A 20,414-nucleotide genomic window follows, 5' to 3' on the forward strand; every position below is an offset into this window, starting at 1 on the left:
ACGCGATACATAATTGAAATCCTTAAATGAACTTAAGTCGAAGGGCTCACCACCACAATAAAACTACTGGACGGTAGGAGATTCCAAATTAATTAAATAGGACCCATCTTCACTCCATCCCTCAGTAACTCGCACGAGTTAGTTACCACACTGCGTACAGAATGTAACAAACGTAGCCCACTTACTGAGTGCTGATCCAGTCTCGCGCCTGCTTTTCCGGCTCTGAAAACCCGCATTGTCAGACCCAGAGAGTAGACGTAGCCAGGCATCGAGGCAACGGTTCAGAACTGGCTTAGCAGTGTTCTCTCTCGTTACTGACCCTTTAGAATCCCTTCGAAGCAGTTAAACCGTCACTTGTATTCTAGAATGTGAAATATATAGTACATTGTCAACTCCCCAAAACCATAAAACTAACTTTATGGACCCCACGTGACTTTTGAGAACCAGTAAGGGCTATCTGTCTATGGCCTGGGAGATTTTTACGATCTAACTTCAAGATAAAACCCTCATACATTTGACATGTAAATGTCATAGCTACTTTTGGTGTAGTTTGGCAGTGGGTAAAGCTAAATTTACAAACGTAGGCCGCCTGGCAAGGCAAGGCAGAAGGCTTATTGGCCGGAACTCTTCTCATCTCTCAAAAGTAGCGTCAGAAGTAGCATAACGACGTGGATTTAACGGTGAGTTTAAAAGTTCAGTGTTTGTTTGTTGAACGGGAAGCCTGCTAGATAGTGCGGGAGGGGTTGTGTTTCCTATCTGTAAAATCAGTAACAAAACTGAACCATTATAGTTTGTTTTAGATATAAGAGAATTGGTTAACTAAACTGGGATAGGAGTGCGTCTTCTAACTTGACGTTGTAGGCTGGCAAGGTACGCCATTGGGTATGTACGAGGATTACATCATATGACGGAACTTTACTTAATAATGCAGTAGTTGGCCAACATTCGAAATTATATTGGGCATAGTAGATGCCATTAAAAATATTTTTCCAAGTTGTCGGTAAAGCTGACAAATTTGGTGGGTTAACAAAACGCATAGCTTAGTAGTTGAAACGTTTTGCTATCTTTGATTTCTGGTTAATTTTTGAAAATAAAAATGATCGATTGCATATTGCCATTTATATTAGACGGTAACGTGGCTGGCATTTTGGTGCGGTTAACTCCTGAAAGAGGCAATGATTTTTCATGAATTGGCGTCTCAAATACAACCAGCGTGCTTGAAACATTTGGTCTGATTTAGAGAAACTTTATTTATTTTTTTTACTCCAAGTTAAGCTACAAACAAATACAAAAAGCTTATTGGCGAAATGCTTACAGGCAGTTGGACATGACAATTGCTTTTTTCACAGAGCGCATGTCACTAACTCTGCCTACTACAAATAGCCTATTAGTCACATTAAAAATGTCAAATATATACATCCTTTCTAAGAACGAATATACAGTTACAGTTTGGAAAATAATTATACACACGTGTGAATGGAGACAGGATAATCTAATCTTGATTTATTTTCGGCTATCATTTAAAAAATATGTATAATAAAATAAATAAAGGAACTGAACACAGGACAAACTAAAGGAACAACCCAAATAAGTATCGCATAAGATTTGAGTAAGGATGGGGGACACAGAGACTCTGGGGTCGATAATAGCAGCCTGTGTATCTTATTTAAATTTCTCACTTTTTTTTGTTTTTTTTTTTTTGTTATTTTGGCAGAGGAGCCTCTGTGTTTTAAACTCAAATCTACACACTTGTTACAGATTGTAAATAAGTTATGACATTTAAGAGCTCACATGCTAACTGTCTGGAAAGCATCAACATAGCACTTGACACCTAAACGATATTTATAACAACAACAACGGACACTGGATAGTTTTTTTTCCTCAAATAATAATTACTACAGTATTAATAAAACAACAGCTCAACACAAGTTTGTATTATCAGTACCACAGTAATATTGTAAGTTGTCTAAAACATCAACATGCCGAAAGGTGCCGCACTGTACAGTACTTTAGGAATAATGTCATCTTGTCCTACTTCTTAATTCATTCTCTCTCTTTTTTTATTCCGCATATTTTATAACACGAGAGAGTGTTATGGCTGGAAAGCGCTACCTGCAGTCGCGAGACTCATACTTTTCAGTTTATTGTCCTTCTTCCATTTCATCCTGCGGTTCTGGAACCAGATCTTAATTTGCCGTTCCGAGAGACACAGCGCGTGGGCTATCTCTATTCTCCTCCTCCGGGTTAGATACCTATTGAAATGGAATTCTTTTTCCAGCTCTAGCGTCTGGTAGCGGGTGTATGCGGTTCTGGCTCGTTTCCCGTCTGGTCCAGTCATATCTATATAATATGGACAAAATGTTGGAATAAGCGTTAGCTCGAGAGGACCTCTGCTGCATAATAAAACGGAAAATATGAACCACTTTGTCATGCACATCATTTACATACATTTATTCATGTCGCGACTCGTCTTTAATGTGTGTCAACAACTTGTCAAACCTTACAGGACACAGATTCAACCCGCATTTTTTCCATCTTTTAATATTTCAACTTTATAAAGCCACCCCCACCCACTCCACCCCTGTCCCCCGTACTTACAACCCAGAGTTTAAATGTTCTGCCGTGCTCTTGTCTTATTTTCCTAATCTACACCCCCCAGAATATAACTTTTCTGTTTTCTTTCCTCGTAACCCCTCCCGGATTTATTTCATTTTACTGCGTAAATGCTGCTTTCAGCATTATCCCATTCATAGGCTAAAGCTAAGTTTTCGCAGGAATACAAACTTCCCCGTTCCTCCCCGTTTTGTTCTCTTCCTCTGTTTCCCGTTCCCTGCTGGCTGCGCTCTCGATAGATTTATGGCGCTTTCGTGGCATAGCCCACAGTCGAAAGGCTAAACAACAGAGCAACCTCTGGGTAAAGCAGAAAACAAGCTACAGCCTGTTTCATTTTTATAAAATAAAACATACAACACGTATGTACCATGGCTAATATGTAGTTTCCGCATCCAGGGGAATATTTGTGGCGCCTGCCCTTCGGTTGATGCTGTAGTGGTGGAGGTTGCCGTCGACTCTTGCTGCTGTTGCTGCTGCGTCCGGGGCGCGGGGTTGCTCACTCGGAGGTTCCCGTCCTCGGTCTCGGAAGAGGCGCTGGTCTCGTCTAATTCTGTGAAATGTGTGCTGTTGGTGTTGGTGAGGCTACTGCTCGTGGTGGTAGCGCTCTGGTCGGAAGGGGGCGAGGAGCTTTTGGGTCCCAGAGTCTCGCTGTTGGAGCAAGGCAGGGACTCCGGAGACGCCAGCGAGCAACTAGACGGCTGTCTGAAACGCGTCTCCCGGGCTGGAGCCTGGAAACCCCGGGAGTTATTCCCAACTGCTCCAAAGTGCCCGGTGGTAGAGGGGCGATTGACGCTTAGGTCCATCCCATTGTAGTTGTAGCTGTAAGAACCCGAATGCATGGTGCCGGAATCCCTGTACGAGCCGTTCATAGCGCTGCTGCTAGTTCCATAATTTAGCAACTGATAGTCGGGGCCATTTGGATAGCGCCCTGAGAACGAGTTTACAAAGTAAGAGCTCATTTAGGGTATTTTAGTGGGCTTGATTTGTAGATCTTGGTCGTTATAACGCGGTGCTTCACGATTTATGATGTATTAATGAATTATAGCAATGCACTGTACTTCGTTTTTGCTATGTATGCGGCCAAATATGGGGGTGGGGGTGCGTTTGGGGATCACGTGCTTTTGTTGACCAGTCGTAAATTCTCACTGATGACTTCAAGAGGTAATTCATGCTCTATGGTTACAAACGATGACGAGATGAGAGTCGTTAGGCTGAAGTCAGTATGTGCCTCCTAATAGCAGAGTTGCTTTCCGTGTTGGCTGAGAGCGTCACCTACTGGGAATAAGGTTTATTGCAGCCAAGGAGGACCTTTTCCCATTTTATTTCGGTTTTAGCTTCTCATCAGATGATGATGCAAATTAATTGTCCTTCCCATTATCCTCCTTATCGACTGTTAGAATAACAATATCTACATATTTATTGTTTTTATTGACCCATTCGCCGAGCGATGCATAAAGCCACGAAAAAGGCGGTAATATTAGCCTAATGAAGAAGCATACTTCCCTTTAACAATAATATTATTTTTATGTCGTCCTTCAGAGGATAATTTGCCCTTGAAGTAGTTGCTTTTTGCAAAATATAATTCAGCTATATTTAATTCAAATGAAAATGAAAGCCAGTAATGTTGATAGTAGACTAGCTGAGGAAGAGGGGGAAGAGGGGCAGCAAGTAGAAGAACGGAAATGTAATATGACATCCTCTTAAATATACAGAAGTAGGGTGTTTTCCCTCAAAATGCATGACCATTCTAATGAAAACTATAATACTTGAGATGTGTTCAAATAAACGTGTGACAAAATAAAAACTATCTGCATGCAAACAATTACGGATTTGGATGACTACTTGGCATAATATCTTCGGTCTTCACCTGACTATCAAAACCAGTTCATTTTTATAAAAGAGTAAATTGATTTTTTTGCGAGCCAAAATGCATGATTGTTGGCTCAAACGCGCAAATAAGTGACTATTCTTAATATTAAACTGTATGTGCAAGCATTAATTTTGGCCTAGATGTAATTGGGAAAAGACGGGTAGTACACTAGTTAAATTAATTTAGAAAAGAAAGACATAGCGGGGCATTGTCAACCGTTCTTTAGGTCGGGGCTGCAGATGTAGGCGTAAAAAGCAAGTCGCCGAAGTATGTTAATGCATCTGATAAAAAGAATTAAATGTCCTTGGCTATTTGCAGTTTGTATTATGTAATACTGAGCATTAGGCTTTCATGACCGTATGGACATTGTACGGTGTTCTTTTCGAAGTGTTTTATGTCAGAAGCAAGGAGTAGTATGCAGGTTATAGACACTATTCTTTCTGTGTGTTATTACGTAACACGTAAAAATAAACCTGTTTCACGAAATAATCCAGGGGTAGGGAGACTATACACACGAGTGGAACAACGTGCGGCTCAGACAAAGAGAACTTTGTTGAAAGTTCAGTGGTGAGGATTCTCCGCCGCTGTAAATGCTTATAATGCCCGTCGCGCGCGGTCACTTCCACTTTTGGGTTGTTAACTTGTGTGCCTGGGACTTTTGGTTGAGACGTAATCAGTCTCAGGAATTAACCTTGCATACCATGGCTCTGAATGACGGGCTGTTTGCCTCTGTACCTGATGCCTTGCATGATGTCACGTTCAGTTGGCACAAGACTGGAGCAGCTGAAATCTCAACATTAGAGTTTTCATCAGGCAAATCTTTCCCAAAGTAAGCACCTGTGCTCCCAGTGGATTTCACTCTTTTCATAGCGTTTTAGCCTAAATAATCTGAATGGCCATGCCTAATTTGTATGAGACGCACTCTGTAGTCTGCGCTGTCTATATGCGTTCATATGCACAAACATAACATTATTATTTTTCTCGAGCTGCTTAGTGAACACACTGTTCAAAAAAAATCTCAATTGAAACGCAGATGGAAATCAGTATTAACAGTGCGTTATCTTCAGCTGGTAGTGGGAATAATACCCTAACCCCCTTAGAAAACATTACTTTCATCAGACATCGGGGTGTAAGTTGAAACATTGTTTTTATTGAATGACTTCTACATCAGAAAACATTCTGTGAAACAACAAAACTACAAACACAACAATGTACAGAATTAATAAAAATAAACATTTGTCCCAGTGTAGGTAGTTCTGATTTTTTTCAGCAGATCATTTGTTTTCTCCCTCAAAAAAGAAAATCACAGTTGTCTCTGGGAATTTAACATACGAAGGAAATACATCAATTCACCTTACGAGGTCCTTTTATTTTTATATAGCTTAAATATGAACACGAATATAACATATTTCAAAGAGGTTCGTTAAATTGACATTTTAGTCATAGAAGCAAATGGGGAGACGCGCCACAACAATACTTGTAACTGCTCCCCGATATATTTACAAAATATATAAAACAAGAATGAGAAATAAAAATAACAAGTAAATATGCGAAGTTAGATGGACTTCTGGAATGCTACGACGAATTTACCAAACACAAACTTCACTGGTGCAAGTTTCGAGACAAAAGAAACCGTCTTTCAGTTCTACGATGACAAGCTGTCGCTGCATTGCTTCATTTTTCTTCTTCTGCTTCTTCTGTCATTCTGTCCTCTTTTTTTCCTCCTCTTCTCCGCTGATCTGCGATGAATTTATAAGTTTGTTTTCTTTTTTCCACTTCATTCTGCGGTTCTGGAACCAGATTTTAATCTGGCGTTCAGTCAGGCAGAGTGCGTGCGCAATCTCGATTCGGCGCCGCCTGGTGAGATACCTGTTAAAGTGGAACTCCTTCTCTAGCTCCAGTGTCTGGTAGCGGGTGTACGTCTGCCGACCCCTGCGGCCGGGGTTACCGAAGGTTCCTTTCAGAAAAGAAAGGAAAAAGAAAGTCAAACATTAACGTCTCGACAGCAATTATAGCACTGACAGTCAGCCTCTGTCAGGAAACCCGTAATAGCTTCCGTGACACAACGTAGCCCCAAACTCCTATCTCTTAACTTAGATACTATATGTGCTGCAACGGGAGTAAAAACCAAATGCTACCAAGTTTCTAAACCAAATGTACAGGTATTAATGCATCTATTATTATTTATTGTTATTGCTGGCTTCATATTTCAGCGTTGTAATGCAATTAGTACAATTCATTTCACAAAACACACATGTTAACCTAATGAACCAGCATCAGCCTACTTTATTTTATGTTCAGAAGCGATTCGGAAGTGAAATGAAACTTTTCATGGGCTATATCTTTAAATTAATCAGGCATAACGTGCTCCGTTTTAAAACATTACCTTGTACTCTGATACACAACATGAAAGAAGCTTATTTGTATCTTTGCGCCCTTGCGTTAAAAAAAATCAACGTGGTATATTCGAACATTCATATAGAATAATGATTTCTGCAGGCTCTTTGTTCCTGTGTGTATTAAAATACGAATACACAATCATAAACTTTAAGAGCTTTTTTATTATGAATTCTATAGGCAACTTTGCTATGTATCAAGGACAGTAGCCCCACTGTACTTGGAAGGAAAAAAGTGAGATTCCATGCCACTTGAAATAAATTGCTCTCATTCATTTTGCTTTTGTGCTCGGCGTGTTCCACTGTCATTTTTCATGTAAAACACACATTATTGTCAACACGCATTACAATTAAGCGCATTTTGCCTGGTCATATAGCGTGGGTACTGGGAATATCCAAACGGCGTCCGTGGTGATGGCTGGACGCTGTTATAAACAGACCCAGTCTTATCGAAACAGCAGAACTGTTGTTTTCATTGTTGTTGTGGTTGTTTCTGTTTTGTTTTGTGGTTATTGTTCCGATTACTTTCATTTTCAAATGTGAACGCATGCGTGTGTGGCTCAAAACTACCAAAAACTGCTTCTGAACTATAAGCTTCACAATATGGATAGTAAGACAAAGTTTACTGGTTGAGAGTTATGCTCCCTCTAGCTTACGGCTGAGGATCTGTGAAGCTAAATGGTGGAGCGACATTATTTCGCCGCTGTTTTAGTCTCTCGGCTCTGTACAGTAGAAATCTCATGCAATAGGCTGACTGTGATAGCAGCGGAGACCAAGCGAACAGACGGCAGCTAACTGTTAAAAAAATGTTTTATAATGATAAACCCACTTACCATTGCACGAGTTCACCCTTTGCATCCAAGGGTAGACCGGAGTCGACGGCTTCTGTTCGTCACCGTCCGCGAATATGCCTTTATTCTGCCCCGTGCAGTCCGACTTGCGGTGATCCTGGCTTAGCACGAGCGAGTGTTCCTCTAAGCTGGTGAGCGCGCAGGCGGGGTCCTTTTCCCTGTAAAAGCTGGCCGCCGCATAATCGCAAGCACCGGCGGTGTTGGGCCGGCTGTAAGTGCCGTTTGCCTGCTGGTAATACGCGGATGGGTAAGCTTTGTCTTGGACCGTTGAAGCTCCATAGGCAGCGCCGGGGTAGTGTCTTAAAGGATCCGTGTATCCGGAGGAGTATAGCGGTATCTGTCCCAAGAAAGACTCTTGTCCGCCGGGCAGAGTCACGGGGAAAGTTGAGTTTACAAAATAGGAACTCATTGGGAGGGTACAGTGCTTTTCCTTGCTTTTTGATTTGTTGTGTTTTATAGTCCAAGTGGTTTAGCTATTAGTAGTTTATCGGAGATTGGGTTTTAGCTGGAGGGGGGTGGGGTGGGGGGAGAGGTAAGGGGGGGTGGCGAGGTGCCAGTGCGGGACAGAGGGAAATCGTACCATCTGATCAGCGGCTGACCAATCGCGAGCGTCCGTGAGAGCAAAATAGCACCCATGAGGGGACTCTGATTGCATGCGCGAGGGACCCTGGTGCAAACCAGAGCTCGCCTTTTTATTCCCCTTTTCTCCCCCACCAATGAGGTTACACAACACACATCATGCTGGGATTTAGAGCGCTAAATTTAATATATCGACACTCCACTTGTCTGCAGTGCGCGCATATACTTAGGCCTAATTGTTTTAGGGAATTAATCGCTTCTGCTATAATCCTCACCGTCAAAAATGTATAAAGATGGGGGGAGAAAGTTGAAATTATATCATTAGCTCATACAAATTCTGTTTATCTATGGTCAGTGTTTGTGTTTCTGGGTTTTTTTTTTAAATTAAGGCATTCTCAGCCTCAGAGGAATATTTTGTTATTAATTTCATTGTTTAATTTAGGAAGTACTAGTTGTACTTAGTTTTACACCAGTTTCATCAATTCGAATTCATCAGTGTAAAAATAAAATACGTGACCGTGATAACAATCACATAACCTACAGGCCTTCTCTATGTCTTTATCAAGTCTGCTCTTTAACCGTGGAAGGGAATATTCAGTTCCATTATCGTGATAATTCCGCGTCCTGGTGGTACACGGCGACTGAGGCAGTTCGACTGATTGAGGAATATCCAGTTATATTATCGTGATAATTCCGCGTCCTGGTGGTAAACCGTGATTGAGGCAATATTTTCCAGAGCATTTTCCCTTGTTGTTATATCACTTGTGTGTTACTGTATTTGCCCTGGTTACATTTCCTTAGAACGTCGTTTCATTTTGGAACCGTTTCACATGTATATCACAAAACAACATACACCTTTTATTGTTAGTTCTAATTTGCACCACGAGTCGTTACTTGCTTGTTTTAGGCGACATGAACAAATTGTAAAATGTATGTAACCGAGACACATTGTGACGTCCTGAAACTGCTAATCGCACTCAGTTATGAGCTGTTATGTCACATCACTCATAAATAAACCAAAGTAGTTTTCAGCACGCCTCTCCCGTTTATTCTCAGATAGGATATGGAATCTTATTCCAATTTCGTTTTCCGCATTTCGGATAGTTATTTACAAACTTAAAATGTGCATATAGATAATCAACACAGGGGAACTCGCCCTCTGAGTCTCGTGTATTTGTTGTAGTTGTTAACGCGTGCTATGCTGCTTCCCATGACTAATAATGCAGGAAAATAACTTCTACCGGAAATAGCACTTATATTCAAATCCGCTTCTATCACACCTCTTCTTCTTGTTACAGATCTTTCCTTTGAGGAAATTGGTTGGACTCGGAGGCATATAAATATATTTGACAGCACTCCGGTGGAAACAACAGAATTGCAACGAATGAAAAAGACCGAACTACAGCACTCCGAGAAGGAAACCGTGTAAAATAACACCTGAATGGATACCGGATTGGAACTCCATCAAGCACTTCGTAGGCGGACATTTTATAACATGCATTTTATGAGGTTTGCTAAGGCGGACAGAGAAACATCCGTGTCAGTCAATTATGTCATGTGTGTGTAGAATAACTGCCACGAAGATCTTTTGAGTGTGCATTGCCCGTAAGTATTATTCCAGACTTCGTAGATTTTAATATATGTTTTCGTTTATCTGCTGATTTTTAAAGTATTCTTGTATTTGTTGTGAGAGTCGTAATATACTTGGTTTATTAGAATAAATAATATAATAAACGCTCAGCTACTAATCTGGAAGTACCGAATATATATATATATATATATATATATATATATATATATATATATATAGATGTAGTCAATGTATCTTTGTAATTGGCACTCTGTTATCATTTATTTTTTCCGTTCTGTGCATTTGAAAAATTAAAGTTTGCAAAAAATATATTTCAGCCTTATATTGTCGTTGTATTACATTTCAGGAATTTATTATGATGGCTAGTGTGAGTTCAGTATGTTTAATTTCTTTTAGAAAGGTTATCTGCATATGTAGGGGAAGGCGGGAATATTCACAGGAAAAGTTTAAATCCCAAACAGACCGTTGCGACTGAAAAAAACCACACATGCCTGACTGTGTTATTTTCGCCATATGTATTTTGTATAGCACGTAGCCAATCGTACAGCAGGAAACCGCAAAATAAAATAAACCCATACATATACCATTTTGCGTACTTCAAAGTTTAAGCGCTCTCATATTCAAAACCAGTATATTTGTGTGTGTGTGTGTGTGTGTGTGTGTGTGTGTGTGCGTGCGCCCTTGCGCTAACCTGTTTGTACCAAATCACTTAACATCTTTACTCTAATTGCTGCCAAACAGCAATTAGGTTTTTACTCGAAATAATAGCATAACTATATTTTCCCCCATAAATATATGACATTAGTAGAGGCGTGTTGCTATCAGTGCGCGCCGTAGGCTTAAATCCATGTGTATACACCTTAACTACTACAACATTTTATTATGCCAACCATGTTTCTTGCGTTTATACACGAATTATGACGAATTTGTTTGTTTCGTTCAAATACAGATAATGGCTGGATGAAATTGCCGTATGTAACAGTAAACTGCAACTGGATAGGTGCAGCCTGCTAATAAGTGGGAAAAGTTAAGAAGGTTATTTATAATAAGCAACGCTTGGCGGCCATGGCCGCACATTTTTGAAGGTGGGGTGTGCTTCATCTAAAGACACCCGCAAAGAATTTAAAACACGTTCCTCTGAAAAAAAAAAAAAAAAAATAGGAAGGAGAAAAAAAAAGAAAGGAAAATCTATCTTGGGGGGGAAAAAACGAAAGCATGGCTTATTCGGGTTTCAGAGCTGCGTTGAGGCAAGCAACTGCCCGCCGGGTGAATGACTCCTGTCTGTATGGTAGACCGGACTGAATGTTTCTTAGCTATTCGTAATTGTTACAGTGGAATGACTCGTCCTCCACAGACTTTGAGCTCACTGGACCGTCACCTGATATAATCTCTTTCCCAGGCCTTTCGATGAGGGTTAACTGTTACACTTTTCATTGCGTTGGTTTGAGTTCAGCCCAAACACTTTAGTCTCGGACCCCATAATCTCTAATTTAATGGGAGCGTCCAAAGACTTGAAACACTGGATATAGCATTCTGCACATTTATCCCAACAGTAGTTAGCAGTGAGCAGTCTGATATTGGTGTTATTTCTTCTTAAAGAGTGACTACAATTCAGCCGCATAAATAAATATATAAATAAATAAATGTTACACCACCGATGCATTGCTGCTTTTAAGTAAGCTAATGTTTTTCCTACCCTCTGGCAATAGTCATTTGCACAAAATGTAAGCATTGTTTTAGCAAATTAGTCTTAAACTGTTTGAGTGTGACTTCTTAAGAAAAAACATCTCGCCAGTAACATACTGTGGTATTTGAAATAAATAAAAAACATAGACACAATATCCATCTGCGCGTAGTCTACTGACTACGTGATATTGAAGTAATGCATGCTCCAAGGAGAAATCCTGATTGCCCAAAAACAGTTATCACCGTGATACTCAATCCCCAAGCACAAACGCACAAACATGCACACAAACTCCAACCCTCAAATTCCATGCATCGCCTTCCGCTTATCAACCCAAACACGCCCCTTTCTGCACAAATGCTGCATTAACTCAGGCAGAGATGAGCTGAAGCCCATTGCATGTGGTTGGCCTGGGTAGAAAACGGCAAATCAAAACGCTGGAAGAGTTTTTTGGAACTCACTGAGTGCATCCTTCCAGCAGGCATGTTCTCGCCGAGAAGCAGAGTGGAGTTAAAAACGTCCGTGTTGACGCTGGGGAGGTTCTAAGGAGAGCTACAAACAGAACAAGCCCTGTTTGGCTGCTTTTGCTTTGTGGTTCAAGCCTCGCAGAGAGGCAGGCACATCAAAGAACCGCAACAACAGCCTAAGAATTTACAACCACTGCATTCTTTCCCAATTCAGTATCACCCGGCTGCGGGCCCGCCCCCTCAGCGCTGCTGTCTTTCGCCTCTCTGCCTCTTGCACTCCGCCTGGCACTGCAATACAACTAAAGCAAATGCAAACGTCGAAAATCATGCCGGTAGCAAATGCATCGCACTGTAAATAACACTGTATATACGAACACACATGCAGGCAGAGACCAGATTATCGGTGTCACGTTTTCTGTGCTGTAAAGTGAACGCTAGATGGCACCAAAGAGTAAGGAAAGGAACTGTTGCAACAGAAAGTACTACGTCACTAGGGCGGTCTGAATAAGTAGTGGCCACTGCAGATCTGATGGATTGCCATAGCATCTCTTCACGCTGTCTGATATTATGAATCTTTAGTCTATGCATAATATTATAAATATACATAAACATGCAATATATTATGTTTTAAATGCTTACTATTATTATTATTATTATTATTATTTGTAGTAGTAGTAGAATCAGTCACCGAAGATGATGTTGATTGTATTATTTTAAGATATGTTGCCATTCTTATTAAAACTGTACTCTGATAGATTTTCTATAAAATGCGAATTATAACAGGGCTCTTCGCCTTTAGAGGCCACTGGCATTGGCTCCCTGTAAAAGACTGCAATGCTGTGATTGAATGAACGCTTTACTCGGATATTTATAATGAAACTCGAGAGTCATTTTAAATGCAGTAGGCTGCAGTTTTTACAATTTTATTCTTCATGAAGTAGTAATTAATTATGCCAATTGAAGAATCCTGAGCACTAATAGTATTAGTATGAGTGTTGCATGCGGGAATTTCGATTTTTCGTATAAGCCACAATAAACATTTGAAATAGATGTTCTGAGGGTGCAAGAGCGGGGGTCATGATGGAGTTATCTGAAGCAAACGGACGATAGTCGGGTGTAAAGGCGCCGCGTGTTAACCGAGGGTGGGAAGTTAGCAATAAACGGCGACCATTGGCACCCTCTGCAGAGGGGCGTTGAAAGGAAACATGGCAAGTGTAGCCCTCGTTTACCGATGCGGAAACAATGATCCCCATATTCAGACAAATTTTTAACAATTTTCCACACCTTTCAATTTATTTAAGTAGGTAGAAATACGTAAAAGTTTGATAAAAGACTGGTGGGTACATATTCTCTCTCTCTCTCTCTCTCTCTCTCTCTCTCCTCCCCCCCCCCCCCCCCTCCTCCCTCTGCATATCACGGGGTCAAGACTGAGCCAATGTCGCATAGCAGCTCGCCTCTTTATTAAGCGATACACGCACAAGACATATCGGAAAACCGCGTTTTCAGGAGTTATTCCATCAAACCCCACCATGTCTATCCAGCTTGGAAACAACAGTTGGCTGCCTATCTCGTGAAAATCAGGCACCGTTAGCTGTGGTCTATGCTTTGCAACTGTGTATTGATATGTTCAACAGCGTACATTCCGAGGAAAAGAAATCAATAATGCAATGCAAAACGCAAATGAATGACGAATATTTCACTGGACACATGGTATATAGCCTACAGCATTATGCACAAACAATTTAATAAATGCACGCGCATACATACTAATACTTTGACGTCCATGCATGCAACACATGTTACCTACTTCCTACCCACCCCCATTCCCCGCGCCGCAAAAAAGGAAACCGAAAAGTGCATCACAACACGTCTTACCTTTGTTGATAATCCGTCACTCCGTCTCCCGAGAGCCGCGTCAAAACCGTTCTGTTCTTGCTTTTCGTGTGACATTGCTGTCGTTCCAATTTTCCCCGCCATTACCGTGAAGCTGCGACTATTATAGCGCCGTTGCACTATCCCTCTCGATCATTTACATAAGGAAAGAAGAGCAGGGTCGCTATATGAAAAATGAGGAGAGATCCCCATCGCACCCAGATTTCACAGTCAACCTCCATTGCGGCGGAAATCCCAATCAGAGCGGGCCACATTAGCATAGCGGAGCGCGGGGAGGCTGTTCGTTGGCTCTGTCTGTAGAGGGAATGAAGTAATTAAGGAGCTGATCAAAGCTCGTTTGTAGAAATATATGTATGCTTAACCAAAAAAAGAGCCAAGAACCTACAAGGAGCACAGTGTTGCTACAGAAGGTGCAGTGGCCAAAAGAATACTGCAATATAATCACTTGGGAAATCATAAAAAGTTCATGTTCACGGTTACCCATCCACATGACCATCCTCGGCCAATCCTAGAACCCAGCCACTCATAAAGTTCTATCACAAAGTTGTAAATTTTCATAAAACAACAAGGAATTTATTGCGTTTCTTCATGACTGCTTCAGCAGCATTCGTCCCACCGTCGCCATCTTTTTTTTCCTCTGAACAAGAAAATGAAATGGCAGTGTTAACATTAATATTTTTGTTATTGTTTGATAATTGCGATTGGAATGGCGATTGAAACGAAGCAAGCGAGCATATTACCGCAAAGGGCAGTTTTTTTATAGTGACAAGAAATAAATAAAAATGTTTATCCTTTATTGGTCGTACCATGAAATGAGGTTTGTTGCACCTTTAAAGCTACAAAATGGGATGAATATTAAAATTCTTCAAAATGGATGACTGTTGCAAAATGTATGCGCAAGTGTGAAGGTATGTATATACACAAACACATTCATACATACATATGTGCAAAGGCCTACATACATAGGCTACATACATACATACGTACAAATGAATTGTATATCTCGCATAAACGTGCATTCAGAGTGCACGTGTGCATTTTGCATGAAAATGAAATAAAACTGAAGGTTGGTTGTCTAAGAGAAGTCGTGCTTTACTTTGTGCTTCTGATTTACTCTGATTTACAGATTTTATTTTCCCCTTCAGATAATCGAATTTGTCACCATTTGCTTTGAAGAATTTCCAACTTAAAATATAAGGTGAACATTCTCAAATTATTTTCCGAAATAAATGTAGACCGATATGATATCTAGTTCAAAGTGCAGTGCGCTTTTGGTATATGACGGTGCTCCGCAGTTGGGTATTCTTTTAATGCAATTTGGTTCGAGAACACTCAAAGACGTATTATTTGAAAACATACAAAGTGTTTACTATTGGAATCCGTAGTTTGTGTTAAATAATTAACAGATACATAATTCTATTCGATTTCAAAACACTTGGGACGTGTTACTTGCAGGCCATAGGCCTACATATATTTCACATGAACATTGTGTATGTCTTCGGTTTATTCATATATTTCCTTTTCACTCAAACAAAGAATTATAGTACACTGAATTCTTGTTCAATTCTCGTATTCACTGTGCCACCGAAAAGGGAACTAGCATAGATTTCGGCTATGTATGTATATATTTACTTGCAAAAACATGAAAACAAGCGTTAAAATGTTGGTCCAATGTCTTCCCGGGGAAAATTGCATAAGTAATTATAGACTTATAGAAGAGAGATATGAAGTAGGTTACCTCTGAGCAGAAAACTGCGTATTTTCCACTAGAAAACGTCAGTTTGAGAGTCTGACCTTTCTGGAGTAGAAAGATTCCCTTCACTTCGCGTTTATTTTGTTCGTCGCGTTAGGCTGTTGTTTTTTGCAGTGGGTTCCGGCATTTATTGCAGCAATTAGGGAATTACAGCCGACAATATAACTATTACCTCCCAGGAAGAACAATATTCGCGCGCACAAAGGAAGTGGACAGTTTCCGGTTCTTTTTGCTGATAGAAAATTAAGCTTTATAGACCTTTGCCAAATGTTCATATTACCAGTAATTCCGACTGCTGCATATGAATAATATTATTATTATTATTATTATTATTATTAACTACAACAATAATAATTATCAATTCAAATAAAAACTATCATATGGTTATAGGCCATCAGCCATTTTGCTGCTTAGTAAAATCACAAAAGGTGTCCCTTAAAATACACTGCATGGATGCGTTTAATCGTGAAGGGGGAAAAAACGACAGTTTAGGTATTGTTGAAAGAACAACTGTGAATTTTCAAATGATAGATTTACACATTTAATCTATGGTGGTCCACTGTACAGATCAAACATTGTACACTGAACTAAATGCAGAAAATATAACTAATAATCACAATAATATTAAAATATAAACAGCCTAATACATATACAGAAAATCAAGTATATAGATATATATGTACACTTTAATGTTGAGACAAACGTAGCTAAATTTAGAAGTAGGCTATGTAGGCCTATAAAACTACAATTCTACAAAAGGTCCCTTTTCGCCTATTACTCATGCGAGTTAAAAAAGGACATTATATTGGCCTTCTCTTGGAGGACAATGCAATTTCCATCACATGAAAAGATAAATAAATTAAATTAGAATTTACTTCTGTTTATTCTTTACTAGAACTAAACGATACATTTCTAGGTAGATCTCGCATACTCACATGTACAAAACGATAAACATGATAGGTAGTGTTCTACTCAATTTTACTTGAAAATTTTTGGAAGGTAGTCGTTCTCTCCTTTTAACATTCGTCTCCTTGAAAGTGAAAAGAAGCTTTCAAAAGCTACTGTTCTTCATCCTCTTCCTCGTCATCCGCTGGTTTATCTTCGGCATTGGAGCTCTGGTCGGCAGACTTATTCTCCTTCTTCCATTTCATACGCCGGTTCTGAAACCAGATTTTGATCTGACGCTCAGTGAGACAGAGCGCGTGAGCGATCTCGACGCGTCTTCGCCTGGTCAGGTAGCGGTTAAAATGGAATTCTTTTTCCAGCTCCAGCGTTTGGTAGCGCGTGTATGTCTGTCGACCCCGCTTTCTCTCAGATCCTGCAAATCATAAAGGGATTGTTAATTATTAGAAATGGCATGATTTGAGGGCGATGTTTTGCACGAATGTGACATCCACGTGCATGAGGCCCCAAGAATGTAGAAAATTGCTTATAAACTAACCAAATGGCTAATGAATCGGTTTTAGCTTCTCATCAATACTCAGCCTGAACAAAACCCTGCGAGAGATTCAATACTGACAGATGAATACTTAAAATATAAAAAATTCTACTACGTAACATAGAAAAAAATAACGAGAAAACAGACATTTTAATACAGTCTTAAAACAAAAATATTGTTCCCGATAGGCTTGTGTGTGCGTGTGTGTGCATGCATGCGCGTGTTGAATAGTACATTTTGTTTAAATGATTTGGAGGTTTAATTGACTTCACAGGTAAATTGAACTCTCGTCTTAATGGTGTAGTACATTTAATAATTCGTTTAAAATTAAAAATGTTTTTCAAGCAATGCCTTGCATTAAACATTCGTTCATTTTGTAAACATATTGCATAATTTTTTGACTAGAAGTGGTAAGTAATCCCATCTAGGTTAGGAGAATCTTGTGATGGTATTGTTGTGAAATATAAATAAAAATAGTTATATGTGCGTGAGTGTGTGTGCGTGTGTAAAATCACGCGATCATATATATGGCGCGCGCGCGCGCGCGCACACACACACACACACACACACACACACACACACACACATATATATATATAACAGCTTTGGAGGGAAAAGGAGTGTATGTTCTGAGTACATTTTTATTAAGATGTACATCAACACTTGGTTAAAAATACGGAAGCAGGATTGCTGGAAATATGTATTTATATGCCCAGCAATCTGCTTCAGTATTTTAATCAAGTGCTGATATACATTTTTATAAAAACATACTCCGAAATTAACCGCCTTTTTCCTCCAAAGCTGTAGTGAAATCAGCTCGAGCTGGACGGATATGTGCATTCCGTGTGGTAACATCGTGTGACCTCGAGCTTCCAAAAGGACGCATCGGTTACTAGTTTGGCTGTGATTTCTTCTTTGAAAATGTCATTTTCGGCCGTCTGCTGTTTCTGCGTTCCTGAATAAAGACCGTGGTTTTGTATCATTTCTCGTTTAAGGTTTCACAAGGGTGTGTTTGTATTGGGAGCTCCCACCACAGAGCGGCTTCCTGTTTTGCTCGCAGATTTCAGAGTTGTCAAAAGGGGAAATATGAACTAGCCCGAGCAAAAAATATTAATGTGGTGGGGGCAGTCAATATATTTTACTGATTTTGGACTGCTGCGTACTCATCATTCTTTAACGTTGAAAGTATTCTACTGAGTCTCTTGTGTCAGATGTGAACCTTTCAACAACAATTATCTGTTGAATTATAACTCGCAGGAACTACCATCCCCGGGAGTGGCCGAATAAGAGATGTTAAATTTTGGAGCGAAGAAAATATCCTTCATCCACTGGAATCTGTGCGAACCTCACACCCAGTCTGCCTTCGTGTTTCAGTTTTTAACGTGGACAATTCGACCCCCACGTGTCTAGGTTATTTATGAATCTCCATCATGTAAATATTGTCAACCACTAAATGCCGAATATACGCGCGGGTAAAAGAATAAGCAGGTCAAATAACGCGTTGCCTGTAACGCATGATTTATATGGAATTGGCCTCTTTTCAAACTTCTCTCTGCACTTTTAAATCTTTTAATTTCTGTTTTTGTTTCATGTCTGCATGAAGTGCACAAATTCGTGTATATTTCGTTGTTCTCTATGAAAATTGATATTTTGGAGAGTAAAAATTCAAGCATATTATTACATACGAACACACACGGACAGAAACACGCACACACACGCACATTGCTCAGAGTAGGCCCCGCCTGTCTTCTCTATTTTTATAGCACGTTTTAAACCCACTAGTTTAAGCTTGCGATTGAAATTCGATTTGCATAGGAGAGCGGCTCATTTTAGATAAACAGGCTTGGTCAATACTGCATGTGAATGCAAACATGGAAATGTTATTTCAAACAACGATGAAAGGAATTTTATTTATTTTTTAAACTTCACAGTATCAAATGACGTGCAAACCAATTTGGAGAAAGAAGTGGCCGACATTACCTTATCAAACATCATGTAGTTCGACTTCTTAAGCAGCCTTCTGAAACGGTTAATAATACGAACTTTATAGATGTACTTTATGCGGGACCTTTTATGTAAATGGAAATCAGTGTCCCGTTCCACTGAAGGTTGCGGTAACGGAAACCCATTTGTCAAAAATGTATCTTCCAATAAACGCTGACTTGAGGCTGATCGAGGTATCTCTTTAAAGTTCAACGATTCTTCTGGCCAGTCCTTACGTACATAAACCAATTAACGTGAATCCTACTGTCCTCCGCTCCGATAAGCACGTATGAAAATTATACAGTTTTGATGGGAGCTCATTCCTTCATAACAAAACTAAGGGTGGGCGACCCTTGTTTATCTTATTGCTTAGGCCGTTGGACGGTCACACACGCCTCCCAGTTCTAATACAAGCACGTATTATGCATATTTAAAGCTCAGACATTTTGGTCGGTATGCTAGCTAGTTATGTGACACTTCCAATAGAAACCTTTTGGAAGAGACCGGTCCTGCGCATATGCTAGCTTCTCAAGAACTGACAGTTTACAAACATGTGCCAGAGTGGGCTTTTTATCATTCTGCTTTGTAAGTATTGTCTATTAACATACCTGTGCTTCTCATCCAAGGATATATCCGAAAACTTTCACTTTCTTGGTGGTAGTCGCCCTGGTCTGCTCTCCAGCAGTTGGGATGTTTGGCCGGGTCTCCGGCGCTCATCGCGGACAGGCTGCGATCAAACGGGGAGCAGTGAACGTTGGTGGCGCTGGCGTGGAGGCCGTAGCCCTCCGTGTACATGCTTTCGGCTTGGGGTAGCACGGCCCCTCCGTTGCCGTACAGCCCCGGCACTGAAGAGGAGAAGGCGGTGCCACTGGACCCCGACACATAGCCGCTGGTTCTTTGAGAACTGGACGCGAAAGAGCAAGAACTTTGCTCTGGAAAGACTGTTGGAAAACACGAAGTTGCAGACTGAAATTTAGTAAATAAAGAATTTGCATAATACAATGAACTCATAATTTGCCTGGGTGATTTGCAGCCCTGGAAGTTTTAGTGTCGGTTTTACGAGGTACAGTGATATATTACAGAGTTTCAGACCAGATTTACACAAAAAACAGCCCCTTTTCCTCGGAGGCCACATGATAACGGGCACGTGATGCACAGCCATCCAATTGAGGCGCCTTTCCACTAATAAGGGATATGTATCCCAGAGCCGGGATTGATAATACGTATTACATTATTTAGAGTCAGCGAATATTGTGTATGGACAGGAAAATTGAACGAAAAAGGGACACAGAAAGA

The 20,414-nt window shown here is 40.3% G+C and overlaps 4 protein-coding genes across 5 annotated transcripts in view; all 4 read right to left on the bottom strand.

Annotated features, from left to right (window-relative positions):
• Window positions 1-14,348, bottom strand: part of LOC118216126 (homeobox protein Hox-B3a-like) — a 50,803-nt gene extending 36,455 nt beyond the window's left edge. Inside the window, exon 1 of one of the 2 annotated variants that reach the window (XM_035397152.1) lies at window positions 13,927-14,348. The gene's annotated coding sequence lies outside the window, so the exon portion shown is untranslated. Of the gene's footprint in view, window positions 1-185; window positions 1,105-13,926 lie in introns of those variants that run through there. The other variant, XM_035397151.1, reaches the window with a different exon arrangement.
• On the bottom strand, window positions 1,233-3,695 carry hoxb5a (homeobox B5a). The gene is made up of 2 exons (XM_035397164.1): window positions 2,981-3,695; window positions 1,233-2,340 (listed from the first exon to the last, which is right to left on the bottom strand). Exons 1-2 carry the CDS (start codon window positions 3,570-3,572, stop codon window positions 2,093-2,095), a joined length of 840 nt encoding a protein of 279 aa, XP_035253055.1. The 5' UTR covers window positions 3,573-3,695; the 3' UTR covers window positions 1,233-2,092.
• Window positions 5,612-8,254, bottom strand: hoxb6a (homeobox B6a). Its single transcript, XM_035397169.1, has 2 exons — window positions 7,713-8,254; window positions 5,612-6,440 (listed from the first exon to the last, which is right to left on the bottom strand). The coding sequence occupies exons 1-2, from the start codon at window positions 8,137-8,139 to the stop codon at window positions 6,184-6,186; spliced, it is 684 nt and encodes a 227-aa protein (XP_035253060.1). The 5' UTR covers window positions 8,140-8,254; the 3' UTR covers window positions 5,612-6,183.
• Window positions 14,349-16,138: 1,790 nt separating the features above from the next.
• On the bottom strand, window positions 16,139-20,200 carry hoxb7a (homeobox B7a). The gene is made up of 2 exons (XM_035397170.1): window positions 19,727-20,200; window positions 16,139-17,015 (listed from the first exon to the last, which is right to left on the bottom strand). Exons 1-2 carry the CDS (start codon window positions 20,127-20,129, stop codon window positions 16,756-16,758), a joined length of 663 nt encoding a protein of 220 aa, XP_035253061.1. The 5' UTR covers window positions 20,130-20,200; the 3' UTR covers window positions 16,139-16,755.
• Window positions 20,201-20,414: the final 214 nt, after the last annotated feature.

The sequence above is a fragment of the Anguilla anguilla genome, chromosome 17 (genome assembly GCF_013347855.1).
Source record: "Anguilla anguilla isolate fAngAng1 chromosome 17, fAngAng1.pri, whole genome shotgun sequence".
NCBI lineage: Eukaryota > Metazoa > Chordata > Actinopteri > Anguilliformes > Anguillidae > Anguilla > Anguilla anguilla.